This window comes from Pocillopora verrucosa, chromosome 5 (assembly GCF_036669915.1).
Source record: "Pocillopora verrucosa isolate sample1 chromosome 5, ASM3666991v2, whole genome shotgun sequence".
Classification (NCBI taxonomy): Eukaryota; Metazoa; Cnidaria; class Anthozoa; order Scleractinia; family Pocilloporidae; genus Pocillopora; species Pocillopora verrucosa.
This window is the reverse complement of record NC_089316.1, coordinates 6431717-6450380: the sequence shown is the minus strand read 5'-3', so window position 1 is coordinate 6450380 and position 18664 is coordinate 6431717. Positions and strand designations below refer to the sequence as shown.

Here is an 18664-nt window from a genome sequence, read left to right as displayed (position 1 = left end):
TCAGATTTTAAAACATCTTTAATTGTAAATAGGATTTTTTAATTGTAATAGGATTATTTTTATAACATTGTCTTTGAAAAGCCCCCTTGGGGAAAGTCAATAAAGTATGTATGTATGTATGTATGACACACAAGCAAACCTATGGTGGTGTTCACAGGATTTGGAAACCCAAGCCCAGATAAAGTACAAAAATCAACCGCATATTGCTAACTCTTGCTTTGAGCCAGTGTGAAGTTTCCTATCTCTTTCTGCTATTTCCGTATGGTAGAGCGCTCTATGAACAAGTCTTCAAAAATAAAAGCAAAGTAATCACGATCAGAGTAATGCTTATGAGAGGCTGTAAATTTGGTTCAGTGAATCGTAACAGATCAATGTTCACAAGTTAAGTTCCCCCCCCCCCCCCCCCCACGTAAATTGACGTCAGGAATACTTTCTCAATTTTATGACTGGAAAATTGTAAAAGGAGGCTAGACAGCCCTTTTTTGTTTATCATTTAAACAACAAGCCCTTGGTATGACAAAAAAAACATATATCTTTGTGTGTACTTCTGTGTAGAAGGCTTGATTTCCACATTATGCGCCGATTAATTCGAAGCTTAAAGATCCCCTCCGAACATTTGAACGGTTAAAATTTCTTACCTTCCCCCTCTTCCCTGGGGGCCAAAACTGTATTCAAATGCTCTTCCCCACTGCTGGATTCGATGATTAGTTCTTTTTTTAAGATCAGCGACTGCGAATTTCTATTCATTCACCAATTGAGAGCTTTAAAACCTAGACCTTGTAAACCTTTTTCTTGTGAGCCATTCGCTCGCAAAAGTGAATTAACTCTGCACCTTTGAACAACTCCATGCTAAAATATAAAACGTGTATTCCGCTGAAGAGAATCGACACTTCCGGTTCAAATTCCCCATCCCAGCCAGGGAAGGGTCACATTTGCCAACCCCAGGCACTGAATACAGTCAAATACTTATGTTGCTAAGGAAGTATTTTGAAGCCTTGAATTTTTTGGCGTATGATCGAATGTTCGATTTCTCACCAATTTGATTACAGTCATGGTGTACAGAGCAACTGCTTTGCGAGGGTTGGCCAACGCACAGATGGTATTTGGGGCTTTGATGTTCGTCTTTGGAATAGCAAGTTTTTTCTTCACTACAGACTGGACTACGTACGTCGGTTTTGGCATCTGGGTTGGCGTCTGGGTAAGTTTCGTCTAGCTTTTTCGAATAAAAGGTCAAGATAATAGGCATGTTGTTGCACGCTTATTCGACTGCAGTTACATAGTTGACTCTTTTGCGGCAGGTTCAATATGAGGCTTACGGTTCACTGGCACTTGGTCATTTAAGAAGGCACTACTTCCACTAAAAACCTGAAATCACAGCCCCAAAAATTATTATGCATACACTTCTTGGTTAAAGAAAACAATGGCGAAAAGGACAGGTTGTATTTAGGACCGGGGATTTATTTTCCAATTGTATGAGGCGAAGAGAAAATTTTACCAAGCTACCAATCAATGAGAAGCAAACTGGTGTGAATGTGGAACTGACTGAAAAAAGAAGGCGTTTGAAACAAATCAATTTAAGGATGGGCTCGGCCTTGACGGTGTGCGCACTCTGATTGCGTTGCATTGTGGTAGCGATAAGTTCATTATGGCGGTGAAAGCGGCAGAAATAAGCAGATTTTGACTGAACATTCCGTAAAAGTTAGGCCATTCCTTTTTCCCTCCGCCACAGTTGAAAGTAATTTGTTTTATTGTGAATGTGTTGAAGTATTTGTCGCAATGTCAGTTGGTTGTCAAAGTCAAACGGAATCACTGTGGTTAAGTAAGTAACTTGAGACCAATTTTCGAGAAGGCCAAATGTGACGCACGTCTGAAGTCTTTAATTACCCAGGGATTTGGATGTGACGCACGTCTGAAGTCTTTATTTACCCAGGGATTTGGATGGTCGCTTTGATCAAAAGCTCCGACCAAATGCTCTCCAACGGTATTCATATTTTTTTTATTTTAAGAGCGAGCGTTTGAGACCGGTTATGGCGGCGAAAAGGCTTATCGTTGTGTATAACTACAGAGTATTGTGTTACATAGAGTTACGTTATTGTAAGGACGTTTCCTATTTCTACTCAATCGTGTTGTAAATCTGCTTTCTTCTAGCGCTTGAGCAAACTCCCACAACTTTAAAACATACATTTGAATTTACTTACAGATTCTTTCATTGCAATTTACAGAGGTATTCTAATTGCTCTCTAATTGACAGGTGTCAGATTGGGACAGATAGTTGCGAAAAAAATGTCTGAAAGTTTCTTTGGAAGCCTTTTAAATCGCTTTTATCGCATAAATAAACAGAAACTGTATCGGTCTCTCTCTTTCATGTGTATTATCTCTGTTTTAACTACCATTCACTCGCCCGAAAATTGTTCAGTTTTAGGACGATCTGGGTAGTCTGCCTTTTGATAGGCAATTGGGAATGCGCCACTGGATGGGGGTCACCATTTTATGGGGTACTGCCTTGTGATAGGCTAATGCCACTCAATGGGGTCACAATTTTATGGCTGCATTGATTACAATGGGGTTGCATTTTCCACAGAGTTACTAGAATGGGGTTCATCGCACTTTTTTTAGATTTTGGGGGTAGGAAAATTTTAATAGTGTAGTTTGATCGTCCGGGTGAGTGTAGTCCTGAGAAGGACTGTTGTCGGTACTAGTGACTGACGTTTCGACAACCTGAGCGGAAGTCATCATCAGAGAGCAATTTGTGAGCAATTTTTGGCATCGTCACATGGCTCTCCAAAGATGACCTAGTAAAAGGTTTTATAGGTAGATAAATAAACAAAAAGTTTCTAAGTTGGGATCGCGAAAATTATATTTAGTGAACTTCATGAACTCCACCTGCACTTCAGATTGGGGAGCCTTCTGAGTTTTTTTTGATGTGAATTGTATATTTAAGGCCTGCAAAATGTAAAAACTTTTATCACGTGGACTTGAAGATTACTTAATGTGTTCTTAATCCAATGAGAAATGAATTATTTAAAAGATCTTTCTGCTTGTGTAAATTGTAGGTTTTTATCACTGGAATTTTGGGATATGTCGGAGCAAGAGATGATTTCTACCCAGACAGGTGTTTGGTGAGTTACTAGGAATTTTAAGGAAACGTTTTTTGGATAACTTCCCTATCTCAATACACACTACCTTATTATAATGAAAGAGCCTTGATTACATGTAACTGATTAATGAGCCAAAAATTAAAACTGAATCGCTTAAAAGAAAATATGCATCAATATATTACGCTAGAATGAAAGTACATCATCAAAGATTCACTGAGCATAAAATGGTTAACCTCCCAAAAGTTATCCAACAACGATTTACATAGCCTAAAATGCTAGTGTTTGTTGTTCAAGTGGCTACAGTGTGTGCCCACCACTAATTCCATTGTGTGGTGTCTTTTTATCGACAGATTGGATGTTTTATGGGTTTCTCCATTATAGGGTGTATCCTCTCAGGACAAATGGCCATCTGCTATAGCATTACTCTTTTAGTCTACGTTGAAGTGAAGACACACTGTAACAACTACAACGATTACGGTTATGATACCAACGAGGACTATGATTGCTATGGGAGGTATGGCCTTAGTAGAGCTACAGCGGAAAACTTGGCTGGTTTTGGCTCTTGTCTCCTTATTTTGTCCTTGGTTGAGTTGGTCTTGGCCCTTGCGTCATCCATCTATTGTTGCAAGGCAGTGTGTTGTAACTCAGTAGCAGTTGGGAACACAGTAAGTAATTACCACCGCAGTTCAGTTGTTAATGTTTAAAGCTATCTTTAAATCATTTGTTGCCAATACATTTTTTATATATATATTGCATCAAATATTTTTGCATACTTACAGTTCGTTTCACAAAAAGTGGCACATAACTGGATATGTAGGGCTAAAACTGAAAACTATTCAATTTTGTAATCCATCAAATATTTTCGCCCGTGCGCAATTGTTCTAAATACAACACGTGATCAAATAAGCCCTGGCTAAAACTGGGGAATATCCTAGGATATCTAGCCCGACTGATATTCCCCAATCAGTCAAATCCTTTTGGTCAATACGATAAAAGCCTTCGTTTAAACTTGAATTCAAGATGAAGGGCATATATTAACTGTAACAGAGGAAGAAACATGATTTTTTATATAATATCCACAAAATCATGTGTCCTGTTGTCCAGTCTAGCTTTGTTCTTTGTTTTTTGTTTGCATCGTGGAACAAACATTACTTTCACTAAACAAATATCTCTCTCGTGAACACTTGTATAGTGTAAATAATGATCAAGATGAACAGTTTATGCTGGGCTAGTGACATTTGAAATAATTGGTATTCATTGTGAACCATTGGAACTTTTAGTTTTGAATGTAGTACAGTCAACTCCCCTCTCACTAGAAACGCGCTGTTTTCCTGTTCACAGTAGCTCAGTTATAAACCTACCTAGTAAATGGTTTTGTTCATTCTATTAGCCTTATTTGGTGAAATGGCAAGTTGCGTTTTTGTAATGAGTTTTAGACTATGAATATTTAATCACTCTGATGTTTAATTATTCTGACTATTAAGACAAGGACCAGCCAGCAAGAGGTGTATGTACAGCCTCGGTACATGAACCCAAGGACACAGCCTGGTGGGGTTTTAATGCAGACTGAAGATGGTGTGGTGCCACAGGGATACCCAGCAACAGGCCAGCAACCTGCGTACGTCCTCCTGCAGGTAACTAGAAATAAAACATTTTCTACTGATACAAATTAAATGAATCCAAGTTTGAACAAACAAAGTTCCAGGCGGTGTATCAAATGTTTTTTTCTTGTTTAGTTTGTTTGTCAGAAAACAAATTGATTATTATTCCGTGCAGTGCAGTGTTTACAATGGAAATTCCATTTTGGTCTAAAGGTATCCATGATTACATTGACTGCAAGAGAGTATACTTCAGAAAGGTTCTAAAGGGGAAAAGAGGAATGAATGCCGTCGTTTAGATGCGTAACACGTAGATTAACATATTCTCTGTCCTCGTCTTCTTAGTGTTGTTGTTCAGGCTATAGTGTGTTTATTAGGCATTCTTTTCAGATATCAGGAAATTAATATTTGAAATTCTAAGAGTGACTTGCATCTAATCTCTCCTTACAATATAACCCCCTGAATCACACATTAAGGTAAAAAGAATAAGGAAAATGGTCACCAACTAAAGAAGCTCTCGATCGTTAAATAAATTCTACAAAGATAGAATGGAGTAAATGCATACTCATGTTTTGGTGTACAGGGTTAAAATGCTGGTATGGTGCAACTGAAGCTGGTGATATATACAACAAGTATAGTAAATTTTTTTAGCTTGATGCATGAATAAAGTAAAACTTCGAGTTTGTCAGATATGAAGCTATTGATGGCCCATTTCACCCGAGTGAGCTCTCTATAGCTCAGTGGCAGAGCAAAAAATCCAAAGGCCTAGTGTCTAGTTCAATATGGGTAACACAGAGTTTTTTTGCCCATGCACGTGAAAAAATGGAGAAAATCTTGCCTTATATGCTGTCAAGAAGTCTGAGGTCAATTGTGTTCTAGGTCTGAAAATATTTTAACATTGTTCATTTGACAGCTTGGAGTGGTTGCACAGCCTGAAGTGATTGTGCAGCCTGGAGTTGTTGCACAGCCTCGAGTGGTTTCACGGCCTAGGGTGGATTTTAAGCGACCCAATTACAGGGCTACATGAGTCCATACATTCACTACATGAATCAGCAGTTACATCTGAAGACCTTTGTTGTAGAATTTGTTGTAGGGCATGCTGTAAAAGTTTTGTGTTCGTGAGCTCTTGTAGTAGAAGGGGAAAGGAATAGGAACCAGGGGAGAGGAGTAGATGAAAAGGACAATATGATAAGAGAGGAGAGGGTGAAATGTGCGAACTGGAAGAGGGGGGGAAGAGTCAAAGATACTGAGGCCCGGTTAGAGAGAAGGGCGAGAGGTCACAGATATTGAGGCCCGGTGAGAAGCAAGAGGATTCTTTCCCCCACCTAACCTAACCCCCCCTTTCCCCCCCCCTCCCCCCCCCCCTCATCTCTTTCCTAACTAAGGTAAACCTGGCCTCCAGGATATGTATGCTTATATAATAAGCTGAATTACAGCTGCATTTTGATTGGCTCATTCATACATGGTGCGACCTTTAACAATATTTTGCATCTTTCTTATATATAACAAATTAGGAGCCCATTAATGGACTCCTGGCAAATAAAGGTAGACAGATGACATCAAAATGTGGCTGTGCCTCGTGTGCTACTTTTTGGAGCTTGCCACATTATGACGTCATCTACTATCACTTACTCAGCAGAGATATGGCAGCATGAAATCTCTTTGTCAATTCGTAAGGTATATTTCAGCTTTGATGTTCGTACAGGTAAAGGAAGCAATGATATGCCAGATTTGCCTTTAATCAGGAAATGGTGATTTAGATGTGACACTGTATTGTTTAAATTAAAGTGCTAAATTCGGTTTTTAATCCTTAATGGCACCCTGCGTTTTACTATTTTAACTATAATAGTAGTACTTATAATAAGCTTAAGTTGTAACTTGAATGATTATTCATTTGTTTAGTTTTGAGGAGGAGGCCCCACATCAATACCATTGTCCCCTTAACATAAAGGCGTGAAATCATATAATAAAGTGTGTTAAAAAGGCTATTTTTTCATTTATATGGGTGCGGAATTTTGTTTTGTATATTCTACTTTCATCAACTACGAAACCTGAAGAAGTCAATCTGTAAAATCTTGCTTCTATTAATTGCTGTCGTTCTTTGGTTACTGAATCCTTCGTCAGTAACAATGTTTGACAGGAATACTATGCAAAAATAGAACCAAATTATATTTAAGCATTTTATTTTTCAAGATGAACAATAATCTGCACGTTTACGATACACCACAACAGAACGATCTAACATTACCCGCGGATTGAAACTGACCAATCACAACCGAATTACACCAACTGAGTCTTATAGCCATTACCATCAGGGCTGAACTGACCAGTCAGTTCACATAAACCAGACTTATTATACTGACAACAACTATTCAATTGATCCTGATGATGACTTCTACTCAGGTTGTTGAAATATCAGTCACTATTACCGACAGCAGTCTTTCTCAAGACAATTTTGGTATTATCAACGGAGTTGATAACATAAATTGGCCACCGTAAAGAGTTTTAAAGCTGACGTTTCGAGCGTTAGCCCTTTATCGGAGCGAAGTCGCGAATTATCCTGTTATACTCTCCCACCGACGCAGCTCAACAGGTTCTTTATAAACTTACCCCCTTTTCAGGAGTCCCCTTACCAGGACGATTGAACGACACGATCAAACCTACAGCTTCAAATGGCTTCTTAAAGTGGAATGCACGAACGATTTTGTTAGGGGTTACTTCTCCAGATTGTTATTGACTTCGAGGAAGAGAATCTCAAGACTTCTAAAAAACAAATCGGGCTCCCGCTATTTGGTCGACTGATGTTGTTAATCACTCAACGTATGATTACAGACCGAATTGAACTCTACTTACACTTATTACCATTATTAAGCACGCCAAAATGACACGTTCAAGTTGACCTATATCGTAATTAAAATATTATTATAGTTTAGATTTGTTGTTTTGCATTAGTGGCCGCAGGTATTTGTAGTAGCCTGGTTGCACCTGAAATGAACACAAAGTCCTTTAATAAAACAGGTTTAGTTGGCACGGTAACGAATGGTTTTATGACCCACAGGCAACCCTATAGTGGTGTTCATAGGATTTGGAAAACCCAAGCTCAGATACAATACAAAAAACCAACCGCATCTTGGTAACTCTTGCTTTGAGCCGGTTTTGTCGTAATGCCTTAAATTTTTTATACCTCTTACCGATATTTCTGCATGATAGAGCGCTCTGTGAATGAATGTTTAAAAACAAAACCAAAGTGATCACGATAGCCGATCCGAGGATAAGAAAATTTCACAATTAACCAAAAAGAAAGCAAATTTATTCATTTTTTTAAGGCATATTGATTGAAGCGCGGGTTGCATTTAGTGTTGAATCAGATTGGCTGAGAGGATTACACGAGTTTTCGGCACCACTCACAAAGCAAAGTAAAGCAAATGCATAGCAATCCCGGATTAGTATCGAAACTCGATTGCACATTTCTTTATCTACCAAAAATTAATAAACTCTACCTGTTCATCATTTAACTCCGATCTTTGCGCCCATCTGAAAAGGTCCTCATATACGTTGCCATCGAAACGTCCCAATGGAGAGTTAAGTACGTAATCTGAATGATCAAAGGCGTCAACCAGAGCCACTGCTTCAGGTCTTTACGTTGAGAAATACAGAAACAAGAAAATCGGGTTAACTCAAACAAGTTGCTGATTTTCAAACCCATTCACGATATCATAAGACAACAGCGCTTATGTTCTTAGGCATAAAAATATTTTAACCCTGACTCACAGTTACTTTAGCCCGCGCCACTAGGAGAGGGTTGAACTGACTTTTAGAACAGCCCAAAACAAAATAATGCCTATGAATATAAACTGTATTACCATTATTACTTTGGGGGGCATTAAGAAAAAAAACCTGAAACCAAAAAAAAAATGACAAAACAGTCTTAACAACCAAGCAAGCGGGCGCGCGGGCTAAAATAGATTTGGATTCGGTTTCACAACGATGACTAAGATAATTATCAAGGCCTTAGTTCTCCTAGGACCATTCCGTCCTGGCCTCGACCTTGTGTACTCGACCCAATTTTCTTAACTCGCGTTCAAAAATGTCGAATATAAGGCCCAGGCCCTACTTTCGAAAATGTAGGCCTTACGCCATATCTTTACGCCATATCTTTACGCCATATCAGTTTATTATATTCCGTTTCTTAAAGGTTCTAATATTTAAATTTCATTACTATCAAAAACTCGATCTTGACATCAAACAATTCCCAAAGTTGAGAAAAATAAAAAAAACTGGCTTTCCAGAACTGCTAAATATCAGAACCTTGAATATCAGAACTTTCGGGCCCTTCGTCAGAGCGAAAGACGAAAGGGCTAATGCTCGTAACGTCAGCTTTCAAACTCTTTACGGTGGCCAATTTACGTTATCAACTCCGCAGTTGTTAACACTAAATTACCCTCTTAAGAATAAGGGATCTTTATTCTTAGTCAACTCACCTGAGCTTGTCCATCAAATCATAAACTTGTTGTCGTATAGTTTGAGTTTGAGCGCAGTTAAGAACTCCAGCCTAACAGGAAATGGAGAAAAAAAAGAAGGCAACAGATACTTCATACAACTGATATTAAAAATGGCTTCCTATCTTTCATTTTCATTTTTCATGCAGGTTTCTCTTCTACACTACTTAAAGCTGGATACATCATAACTTTTGTTGTTCGCTTGTTTGTTCTTGTTTGTTTATCACTCGGCATGAAGGTCAAGGCGTTTCATCTGAGCTAAAATCATTTCTATTACCAGCTTCATAACATTATCGCTCTTGCTTACGAAGTTTTTAATCTAAAAAATCGTTTGTTACCTCCAGAAAACTTCCTGAGTCTTCAACGATACCCCAAAGAACAAACAAATCTGCCACACATTTCAGCACCCTGCGTAAACTTGAACTAACACCAGACAGGTTCTCCATCGAATCCAATAAATACGAAACCATAACACAATGACTATAACCCTGAAACAAAGAGAAAAAATAAACTAATAATTTATATCTAAGTGAGATATCTTTATTGGAGGCACATATTACTTCCAGACGTCCGCGCGAATCAAAGGCTGCACACACTCCATTAAAAGGCTGAAGCAAAAGATCGCGTAATCATCACTGCAAATCCGAAGAAGAAAAATATTGAGGAGAGCCAATGAGAACTCAAAGTGTTGACACGGGAGCGGGTATATGCGCGGAAAAACGCAACGCCCAACCCAACAACAAAGATGACAACGTAATCAATCGCAACAGCCAATCAAAAAGGGAATAACACTAAGAAGAGCCAGTGAGAAAAAGAAAAACGCGGGTGCGCGAGGCAAGATTGCGCTCAGTTTCCTGCTTATTAGTTGTGTTGCTGGTAAGCAGTTAGCCTGCATAGCAGGCGTAATTTTGGCCAACGAATGCGCAGTATTTTCTTAATGAAAATTAAGGTCGCCATATTTGATCTTAATGGCAGCGGAAGACTGGGGGGAGATAGAGATTTGTACCAAGAAGGTGAGCGACGTAACTCCAAATCAGACATGGCCGGTTGAATGAACAATCGCGAGCTTCATCACGTTAACTCGCCCTAAGAAGACGCCTGCTCTGTAGGCTAGCGTGCAGTTTTAAGAGTAAGATTAGTTAAATTCCAGATTACTTTTGAAAATCAATCAACTGAACATTTCTCTGCAACACAGCTTGTGTTATGGTCACCTCGCTCTTTGGCTCACCTTAGCACAGCGTAGTAAGTCTACAGACAGCTCGTTCCAAGCATCAGAGGAGTCCGTTCCAGAGGAAATTTTTCTTTGAAGCTTTTCTGCAACAGCCCTCACCTCGCTGAAGGAACGCAAGGGAACGTTAAACTAATTAGTGACAGCCTATTTCTTTTTCTACATGGATATGCTTAAAACTGATGCAAGCTACAAGGCCACTGAACGGACGGACACCTGACACCGCCTCAAGCTTGAAAAAGCAGGACGCTTGACGTATCTAATGGGATCGCCTCATAACGGCACGCAAAAGTAGGTTAGCCTACTTACGGGCTTCCCAAATCATTTTTTTGGGGTGGCGGTGGGAACGGTTAAATTCTCTCACCTGCCAGTCCTGTCCTGGTAAATTCTTCTTTGTACACCTGGCTCCAAAAATCCTTCTCCGTTGATTACCGGACACTGTTCATTTCTTCGTGACAAATACCTCAGTGAAACAGGTAGAGCTTTTCCCTCTTGAGCTTGAGAGGCGATTTTTACCAGAAACCTGTAACGAAATATAATCCCCGCAAATGTAATCAGTTGTGCAGCGCGAGAAGAATTTCAACTAATGCCAGAAGCTGAATACACGAATGATCAGGGAGAAGAACACGATCCCAAGCGCAGAAATGAAGGTGAAATTATATGAGTTTTTCCTTTCAAAGGAAAAAAAACGCCAAAAGTCAAAGTACGAAGTGACTTCACAAACCCATCACCACTGGGCGAGGGATGTTTCTACCAGGTCACTAGGCAGTCGAAACATTGCGATCGTTTTTGATAGTAGGGCCGTCTAACTTAAAAGCTTTTTAACCTTTTACAAAAGTAAATTTAAAACCTCAATTACATTTAGGTCAAAAGTCGGGGGCGACGCAACTTTAAGTTGGGGGTGACGCACAAAAACTTCAGGGCGACGCAATCATACTTCGGGGCGACGGAACTTCACTTGGGGAACCCATGCAGTGGGGGCGACGTCACCTATATCCATTTAGGCAGTACAATAATGTATACAAGCTTACCTTGCTACTTGCAGGAAAAGGACATCATTATCTCCTTCGTAAGTACAGGCAGCATTCAACAATGTATACAATTCAGGAAGACCGCTGTACAGTAAGTAGCCATGTCCACCACACGCTAGTCGGCACGTCTCTGCATGATGCATGGCCGTTGAAGTCGAAAACGCCTTAAGACCACTGGTGATAGCATGGCTCTACAAATAAGAAATAGAAAAAAAAGAATAAACTTGAGGAAAACTTAGGCAAAGTTTGTTAAAAAAAAAAAAAAAAAAAAAAAAAAAAAAAGAAAAATCTACGTGTCGATAATATCTCTCACTTAGGATAAAATTCGTATTACAATGGCTGCCACACGACATCCTCTATTTAAAAGGGCTGGCGATAGTATATTACATTGAATTTTGACTGGTTAACAACCCATAGTATCTCAACTCATATACCATAGACCATTTTCAGACTGGGAACACGAAAAGGTTTTACTTTACCTCTGGTAATATGGACAAGTCACCAGCTGCAATTTTCTTTTGACGTTCCTGAAACGATCTCCACACATGATCAAACGCAAACTTTGAGGCATAGGCCATGGCCAGCCCGGGTAACAGTTTGTACTGTTGTGTCTTGTAATCGATAATCTGGGTCTCGGGTTCCCTGTTGTAAGATCAAAGACAACTTGTGGGTAAATCACTAAATATACGTTTCCGAGTGTTTCACCAACGGTTAATTCAACCAAACCTTCTCGTAACGCGTATAATGACAAACGAAAGGCAAACAAACAAACAAACAAAAACCTGACGCACACAAACCAACAAACAATTTAAAACGTCATGTTAAAACAAATCAAACAAACAAACAAACAAACGAAAAACAAACTGAGTCCTCATTAACGCCCAAGTCAGCGCATCTAAGAGTCAATTTGTCCCCTTTGAGTTCAGGGAATTAAAAAAAATTATTCGAAGGGAAAAAAGATAAACTAAAAGCGTGCACGAAGCCCGTTACTCGAGGATGCGAATAACGACCATGAAAGGAACGACTCGAGGAACGTTTTGAGTCGATATCGTTTGAATTTACGCGATTTCAAACGCTCGAGGCTTTCTTTCTATCAAGTTTTTTCCAAGTGTTACCTTAAAAACACTTGCTTCCAGCTGCAGCAAATGTACCATGAACTGGTGACATGACGCGCGCGAATAGTGCCAATACAGACATAAATGGGGCGATTCTAGTCCATTGTATCTCCTAAACAAGCACAGTGACCTATCCTTTTTATTATATATATTTAAGGAAAGTTAAAAAAAAATTGTTCGATAACTTTTTTTTTCTGAGGAGTCACCTCAACGTTTAATTCAGGGGTAGTAATGAAACGAGAAAATATCATGCTAGTCACTCTTGGGTGTCGACAGGTGGATGACAGGAATGAATATGGTTTCTAAAAGCAATATACTTATATTCCATACCCTTGTTTCAGCTGACCCTGGCGACGCACAGCACTGTAACGAATGGCGATAGTGATCGCTTTTGATAAATCCCAGAAGGAGTCGCCAACAATGCCTGCCCGCGTCAAACTCATGGTACCGTACAACAGTTTGGAGTTGGCTGGTTTTGTGAAGGTTCCGTCAGGGGACAACTGTTGGTTATTGAGAGTAAAATCAATATATGAAGCCTATCAAAATCAATTTAAATAGATGTAGGGGAAAATGCAAAATAGCTGGAAAAAAAAAAGAAAAGTGCCAGGCTGAGGGATTAATAGAAAGTTATGTACGCTTTTCTCAGAGCGAAGACAGAATGTTATCACAGCAAGGAATTTCAGGTCACGTTTTATTGCGATAAACCATTTAGGGGTTTTGAGTTTTTCCGTCATTAATTTATATGGTTTAATTCGTTTTTTGATTGGTATCAGACCAGCCTGGGAAGGTTGACAACGCACGAGTAGCGACTCGCGATATTTGTTATGTTATTCCACCGTTAAGCACGAGTAAAAAATACGTTAAACTGTGATGAGAGAAAGTTGGATTTTGAGCACTCTGAATATTACTTGTCTTTAATTAGAAAAACTTAAGCAACTACATTGAGGTTTACACCCCTTTCAGTGTCCAACCGCTTATCATTGTGCCATAAAAGCCAGCACTAACGCCAAGTTATATATACGAGCACAACAACCCATTTCATACTACCTTTGAAAGACCCATTAGCATCTGGTCTAGTGGAATACGGACATGGTCAAACATTAGATATCCATTGTCACTCCCGTTGTACATCATAGAAAACTTGGCTCCAATGTCTCCTATCGTGATACCTGAATATTTTTGAAGAATAAAAGGTCTTACATGATAAATCACAGTGCGCCAAACAGATTGTAGTGGTTGTTGAAAGGGGGTAAGTTTCTGTAGGTGTTTTAAGTGAATTGACCATGGTAAACAGTTTCTAAAGCTGGCGTTCCGAGCCTTAGCCCTTCGTCTGAGCGAATAGATAAAATTGTGAGTTGTGGGTGTTTTATCTGTGTAAAAATGGAGCTACGCTGTTGGTTGGAACATGGTAACATTACGAAGCAAATACAGTTCAAATACAAACGCAACTTGAAGGAAATACACGTATTTGCTGCGCGGACGTACACACAAACGCAGGCACAGTCGTGTAAGCAAGAAATGAAAAAAGAACTATACCCATTCTTGTCTTCTTGCGTTTGCGCTCGCGTTTACATCTCATACGTGTATCTCTATGCTACAACACTATTGAAAAGGAAAAGTCCTCTTCAGGTTCGTTTCGCCATGAATTGGGGGGCCTGTGGAGTGGACGTGAGTGTCTGCATTTTTCTTTTTTTTCTTTTGCTTTCTCTCTTGCAGAGATCCCTTACCTGGCAAAGGTTGATGAGTCTCTAGATCTCGTAACTGAACTAGAAACATCTGAATTCCATGATCAGTTCCATCAACAATCAGCCTTGCGGGCACAGTCGCAAAATTAGAAGTTTTTCCCACTAGAAAACATTTTCAATCAACATTTCAAAATGGAAGCACTGTAGCATAACATTAAGAAAGGACAGAGTTTAGGCGATAAATTTATTTGCACTCATAAATCTACAAAAGTAAGTTACTCTCAACCATGAGGGAAAAAAGCAAACACAAAACTAACATTTAAATCAATAGTTCAAAAGTTCAAGCAACAAATTTAACCACAATGATGAATCTACAGGGGCAAATTCCCTTTCTTTCTTTTTTTTTTTAATTTTTTTTTTTTTTACATAAGGTCATTCAAGATTTAGCGATTGAACGAAAACAGCCGTCTAGGTAGAGAAACACCCTCTCTTGTCCCAATCCCTTTTCGCCCACAACTCCTCCTCATCACCTGGTACTTAAGTATCTTTTCTAACCAAATCTTTAAAATGCATCCATATATAATATAATTTCGAACATACGATTTCCAGGCCACCATTTACACGCTGAATGAGTCGGCGAGTGAATAATAAACTCCTGTGTGGTCTTATCGTATGTTGCTATTGTCTCCAGGCCACGCACAAAAGTTCCTGAAAATATAATTTATGCACAAGATAATTCATCAAATTACTAAATGCCAAATACCTAACCTTTTCCACCCTAACGTCAGTATGTATATTCTCCATATTGTTCTCTATACATTTCATAGGATGCTGACAAGGAGAATTTGTTCATAGACCTTCATACTCACCATGGCCAATTTCAGTCTGGGCATATGTTCCTATTATCTGAAAGGACTCTGCAAGAGGCAGCCATTTTGCTTTTTGTTCTTCACTTCCTTGTCCCTTAATTGACAGAAGAAAGAAAGTACATTTATATAAAAGCCTTCTTGCAGTAATGAACACTGCTTAAGCAGAAGTGGAAATAATGCCTGAAAAAATTCAGGTATAGGATTTGAACCCATCACCTATGTGATACCAGTGTAGTACTCTTCCAACTGAAGTAACAACATAACAAGCCAACTGGGAGCTGGTCATATTTTTGCTTCGTAATAAACCCGTGAAGTGATGAATAATGTTCAAATCTTGTACAGGACTGAATTTTTTCAGGCCTTATCTTCATTTCTGCTTAAGTAGCATTCACTACCGCAAAGATTGCTTTCATATTCATTTCTTAATCTGCAGTTCACATAATGATTTTCATATATTCACAGTAAAGAATGTACATATAATCAGTCTGTTCATAACTGTAATTTTCAGCAACTAACAAAAGAAGCATGAGGCAGGTTCCACAGAGAATGAGGACATGCTGTCCCAACCCCCTAGCTTTCAGTCCTTAGCTTACTCTGCTGTACCTCTTATTACAGGTATGCTCTACAAAAATATTTGAGATAAATTATAAGGTCTATCAGAAAGAACGTTGTGTCATTCCATTTGCAACATAATGAAACATTTGCGTTTCATAGCTGTCAGCCTTTTTCATTATTATCTATTTCTGACTAAAATAAATTTCTGAAAGTGAGATGTTTAAGAGTGTTTCAGAATTATGAACTAATTCAGAAGGGTATCAATTTTTTTTTGGAGTCAGTTTGTGCTTTTTTCAACAAATATGAACAATTTGAGGTACCTTTATGGTAGGAATGAACATCCCTTTATGCAAGGTGTGTGGCAGGTGGGTTTGTGTGCTCCTAGAGAAAGAGTTGATAGCCTGTAATTTTGTATATATATCCCATCATGATTTACCAGATTTATATTTTGTATTACAATTACACAAGTTTTCAGTTACATGTGCATGTGGAATTGAAATCTTATCAGAAACATAGTACTTCTCCATGATCCCTTTTAAACAGTCATGTCAGAAAGTTCTAAAATTGGTGACTACCCTATTAATAAGGAGTAGCTGAATTTTATCCCATCTGTTACTGAAGCATTGACTTGGCTAAAAACAAGTAGGTTGTAATCATAGTCAGCTGAGAGTTCTTTAATCTTAGCTTGCCCAAAAGATACTTACAATTGCTGTTTACCCCTGCAATTATGCTCATTAAGTCTGTTGCTGACTGAGAAGGACCCCACACTTAGGCATAAACAATGACTGTACTCATCAGTTAGCGGCAGAAATCAAGTGATTGTGGCCCACAGCATTTATCAGTAGTGTTCATGCTTTTTATAAACCAGTAATGGTCATGTCATACTTTCTCCTTTGTTTAAAATGCACTATCTATACCTTCCTAAAATGCTTTGTTCGTTAGGATCAGTTATCTGATGTTCTTTCACTAGCTCTACAATTCTTAATCCTTTCTGTAAACCTCTCTCATAAGCACGTCTGCGATCCAGGATGTAATCATCTTCTTTGCTAAACACAGGATCCTTCTCTACCAATGACTCTTCAATTGAATAAAAGGAAAAAGAAGAAATATTTTATAACAAAAACCTTTAATTAAAAGCTAACTAAAAACAGATTTTATCATAAATATTGAACATGCAGGGCAGACAATTGGTTACATCAGGGGCATTGACATGATTTTTCATAGGAAGGGGGTCACAATGTGTCAAATAGAGGGTTTTCACCAGTTTTTGTCACCTGAATATTGTAGGTTGTTTGCTTACAAACGTGTGTGGGGGAGGGGGGTTTAACAGGCACCCCAGGACCCCACCCCAGCATGGGTTGCCCCCCTATGTTGATGTCTTCTTGTATCAGGGTTCAAACATGTCCCAGGGTCATTAAACAGGGGAGGAAAGTCCCTCTGGCAGTTCCTACTACCATTTTAATGCGATAAGTCCACTATAAGTATTAAATGCATCCATGAAAAGGTAAATTCAACTGAAAAGTCAACACATATATCTTGCCAAATCTAATCTCACTTTCAGTTTACAAGTTGAATAAGGTACAATACTACAGTGCTACTCCCTCAAAGTAGCTATGTAGTACTGCATCACAGTTGATCCTAACCTCCCCCCATCTCCTCCCTTCAATCACCCTGCCTCTACCTTTCTCCTGTCAGACACGTGGTCCTTATATGTACCACTGGGTAGAGAGAGACTCTAAAACAGTTACATGTCTAGCCCATGAACATGAAAAAATGACCCTCTCCACCCTAAACCCAGACCTTGCGATCCAGAGTCAGATAGCACAGTAATTGCTTGGCAATGCATCCTCTCATACATGTAACTGTATCTATACCTGCTGAAAACCCTTAAGCCATGACTGCTGATTCACAACTTTAACCTCAAACCAGTTAATATCCAAAGACCAATTACATAGCAGAAAAATGTGAGCCTTCACCCGAAAAAAAAACAGAAAAAGTTGAATGTACAAGCAGAGTAATTTGACAAGCTTAGTCTACCACTGTTCCATCACAAGGGCTGTAATCTGATTGGCTGAAGTACTCACTATCTATTCTGTGACAGGTAAGCAGAGTAAACAGAGTAGCAAAAAGTGTGCACTTGAAAAAAAAATATATATATATAAAAAATAAAAACCATGATCTTGAGGTTTTACACAAAAACAATAGGACTACTTGCTCTAGATTTCTATGCGTGATGGTCAATTTGGGCTTCACCCTCATCACAGTTGTCAAGCAATAGAAATCTCGAGCTCATAGTCTAAATATCACATAGACAGCAGGTTATGTGTCACTCAAGTGTGTCAGGTTTAAGGTCCACTTTGCAAGGGTCTCGGTTTGCGTGACATTTCTCGAACTGCATGGAGTGTCGATTTCAATGCGAACACTCCATTTCGCATTTGATCGCGTTCGATGCTGATGCGTTTGCCACGTTCTCCCCAATTACCTGATTAAAGCAATTATCAGAAATTATTTATCCAAATGCCATCTAACGCTAATGCCAACCTCATAGCTATAACCACCAATCGATATTCTCACCTAAGAATTTCTTACGCTCTGTTCTCTCTCGGCCTCCATAAAGCAAGTAAGTTAGTTCCCTTGTGTCAAAGGATGCCTTTCCTCGTTCACGGGCTAAATCGGGATTTATTTTACCTGACGATGGCTTCATTTTGATACAGACCAAATAGATTCCACCAGAGATCAATGGTTTTATGAGGTAAACATTACGCAACTCATACCAGGGATGACGTGACTTCGCTGCTAAGTGGCTGACCATAATTTTCGGTCTAGTCTCCCTCGGTCATCCTTAAAATGTGCAGGTTGTTGCTGTTGCTTCTCTCTTTCTTTCAAGAAGTTGAACATTCGAAAATACATATACATATATATGTATATAGATATATATATATATATATATATAGATATATATATATATATATATAAAGATATATAT

General features: G+C 38.9%; 2 protein-coding genes across 2 annotated transcripts; one reads left to right on the top strand and one right to left on the bottom strand.

The window, feature by feature from the left end:
* The first annotated feature begins 995 nt into the window (after positions 1-995).
* LOC131777846 (uncharacterized) lies at positions 996-6037 on the top strand. The gene is made up of 5 exons (XM_066166673.1): positions 996-1198; positions 3054-3119; positions 3449-3763; positions 4583-4732; positions 5610-6037. The coding sequence occupies exons 1-5, from the start codon at positions 1052-1054 to the stop codon at positions 5721-5723; spliced, it is 792 nt and encodes a 263-aa protein (XP_066022770.1). The 5' UTR covers positions 996-1051; the 3' UTR covers positions 5724-6037.
* A 670-nt stretch (positions 6038-6707) lies between these two features.
* LOC131777850 (peroxisomal acyl-coenzyme A oxidase 1-like) lies at positions 6708-18451 on the bottom strand. The gene is made up of 16 exons (XM_059094204.2): positions 18253-18451; positions 16596-16755; positions 15999-16059; positions 15124-15217; positions 14855-14962; positions 14297-14416; positions 13617-13738; positions 12900-13069; positions 11934-12096; positions 11455-11645; positions 10788-10946; positions 10424-10529; positions 9534-9683; positions 9178-9248; positions 8197-8332; positions 6708-7681 (listed from the first exon to the last, which is right to left on the bottom strand). Exons 1-16 carry the CDS (start codon positions 18380-18382, stop codon positions 7619-7621), a joined length of 2004 nt encoding a protein of 667 aa, XP_058950187.2. The 5' UTR covers positions 18383-18451; the 3' UTR covers positions 6708-7618.
* Between the last annotated feature and the right edge of the window lie 213 nt (positions 18452-18664).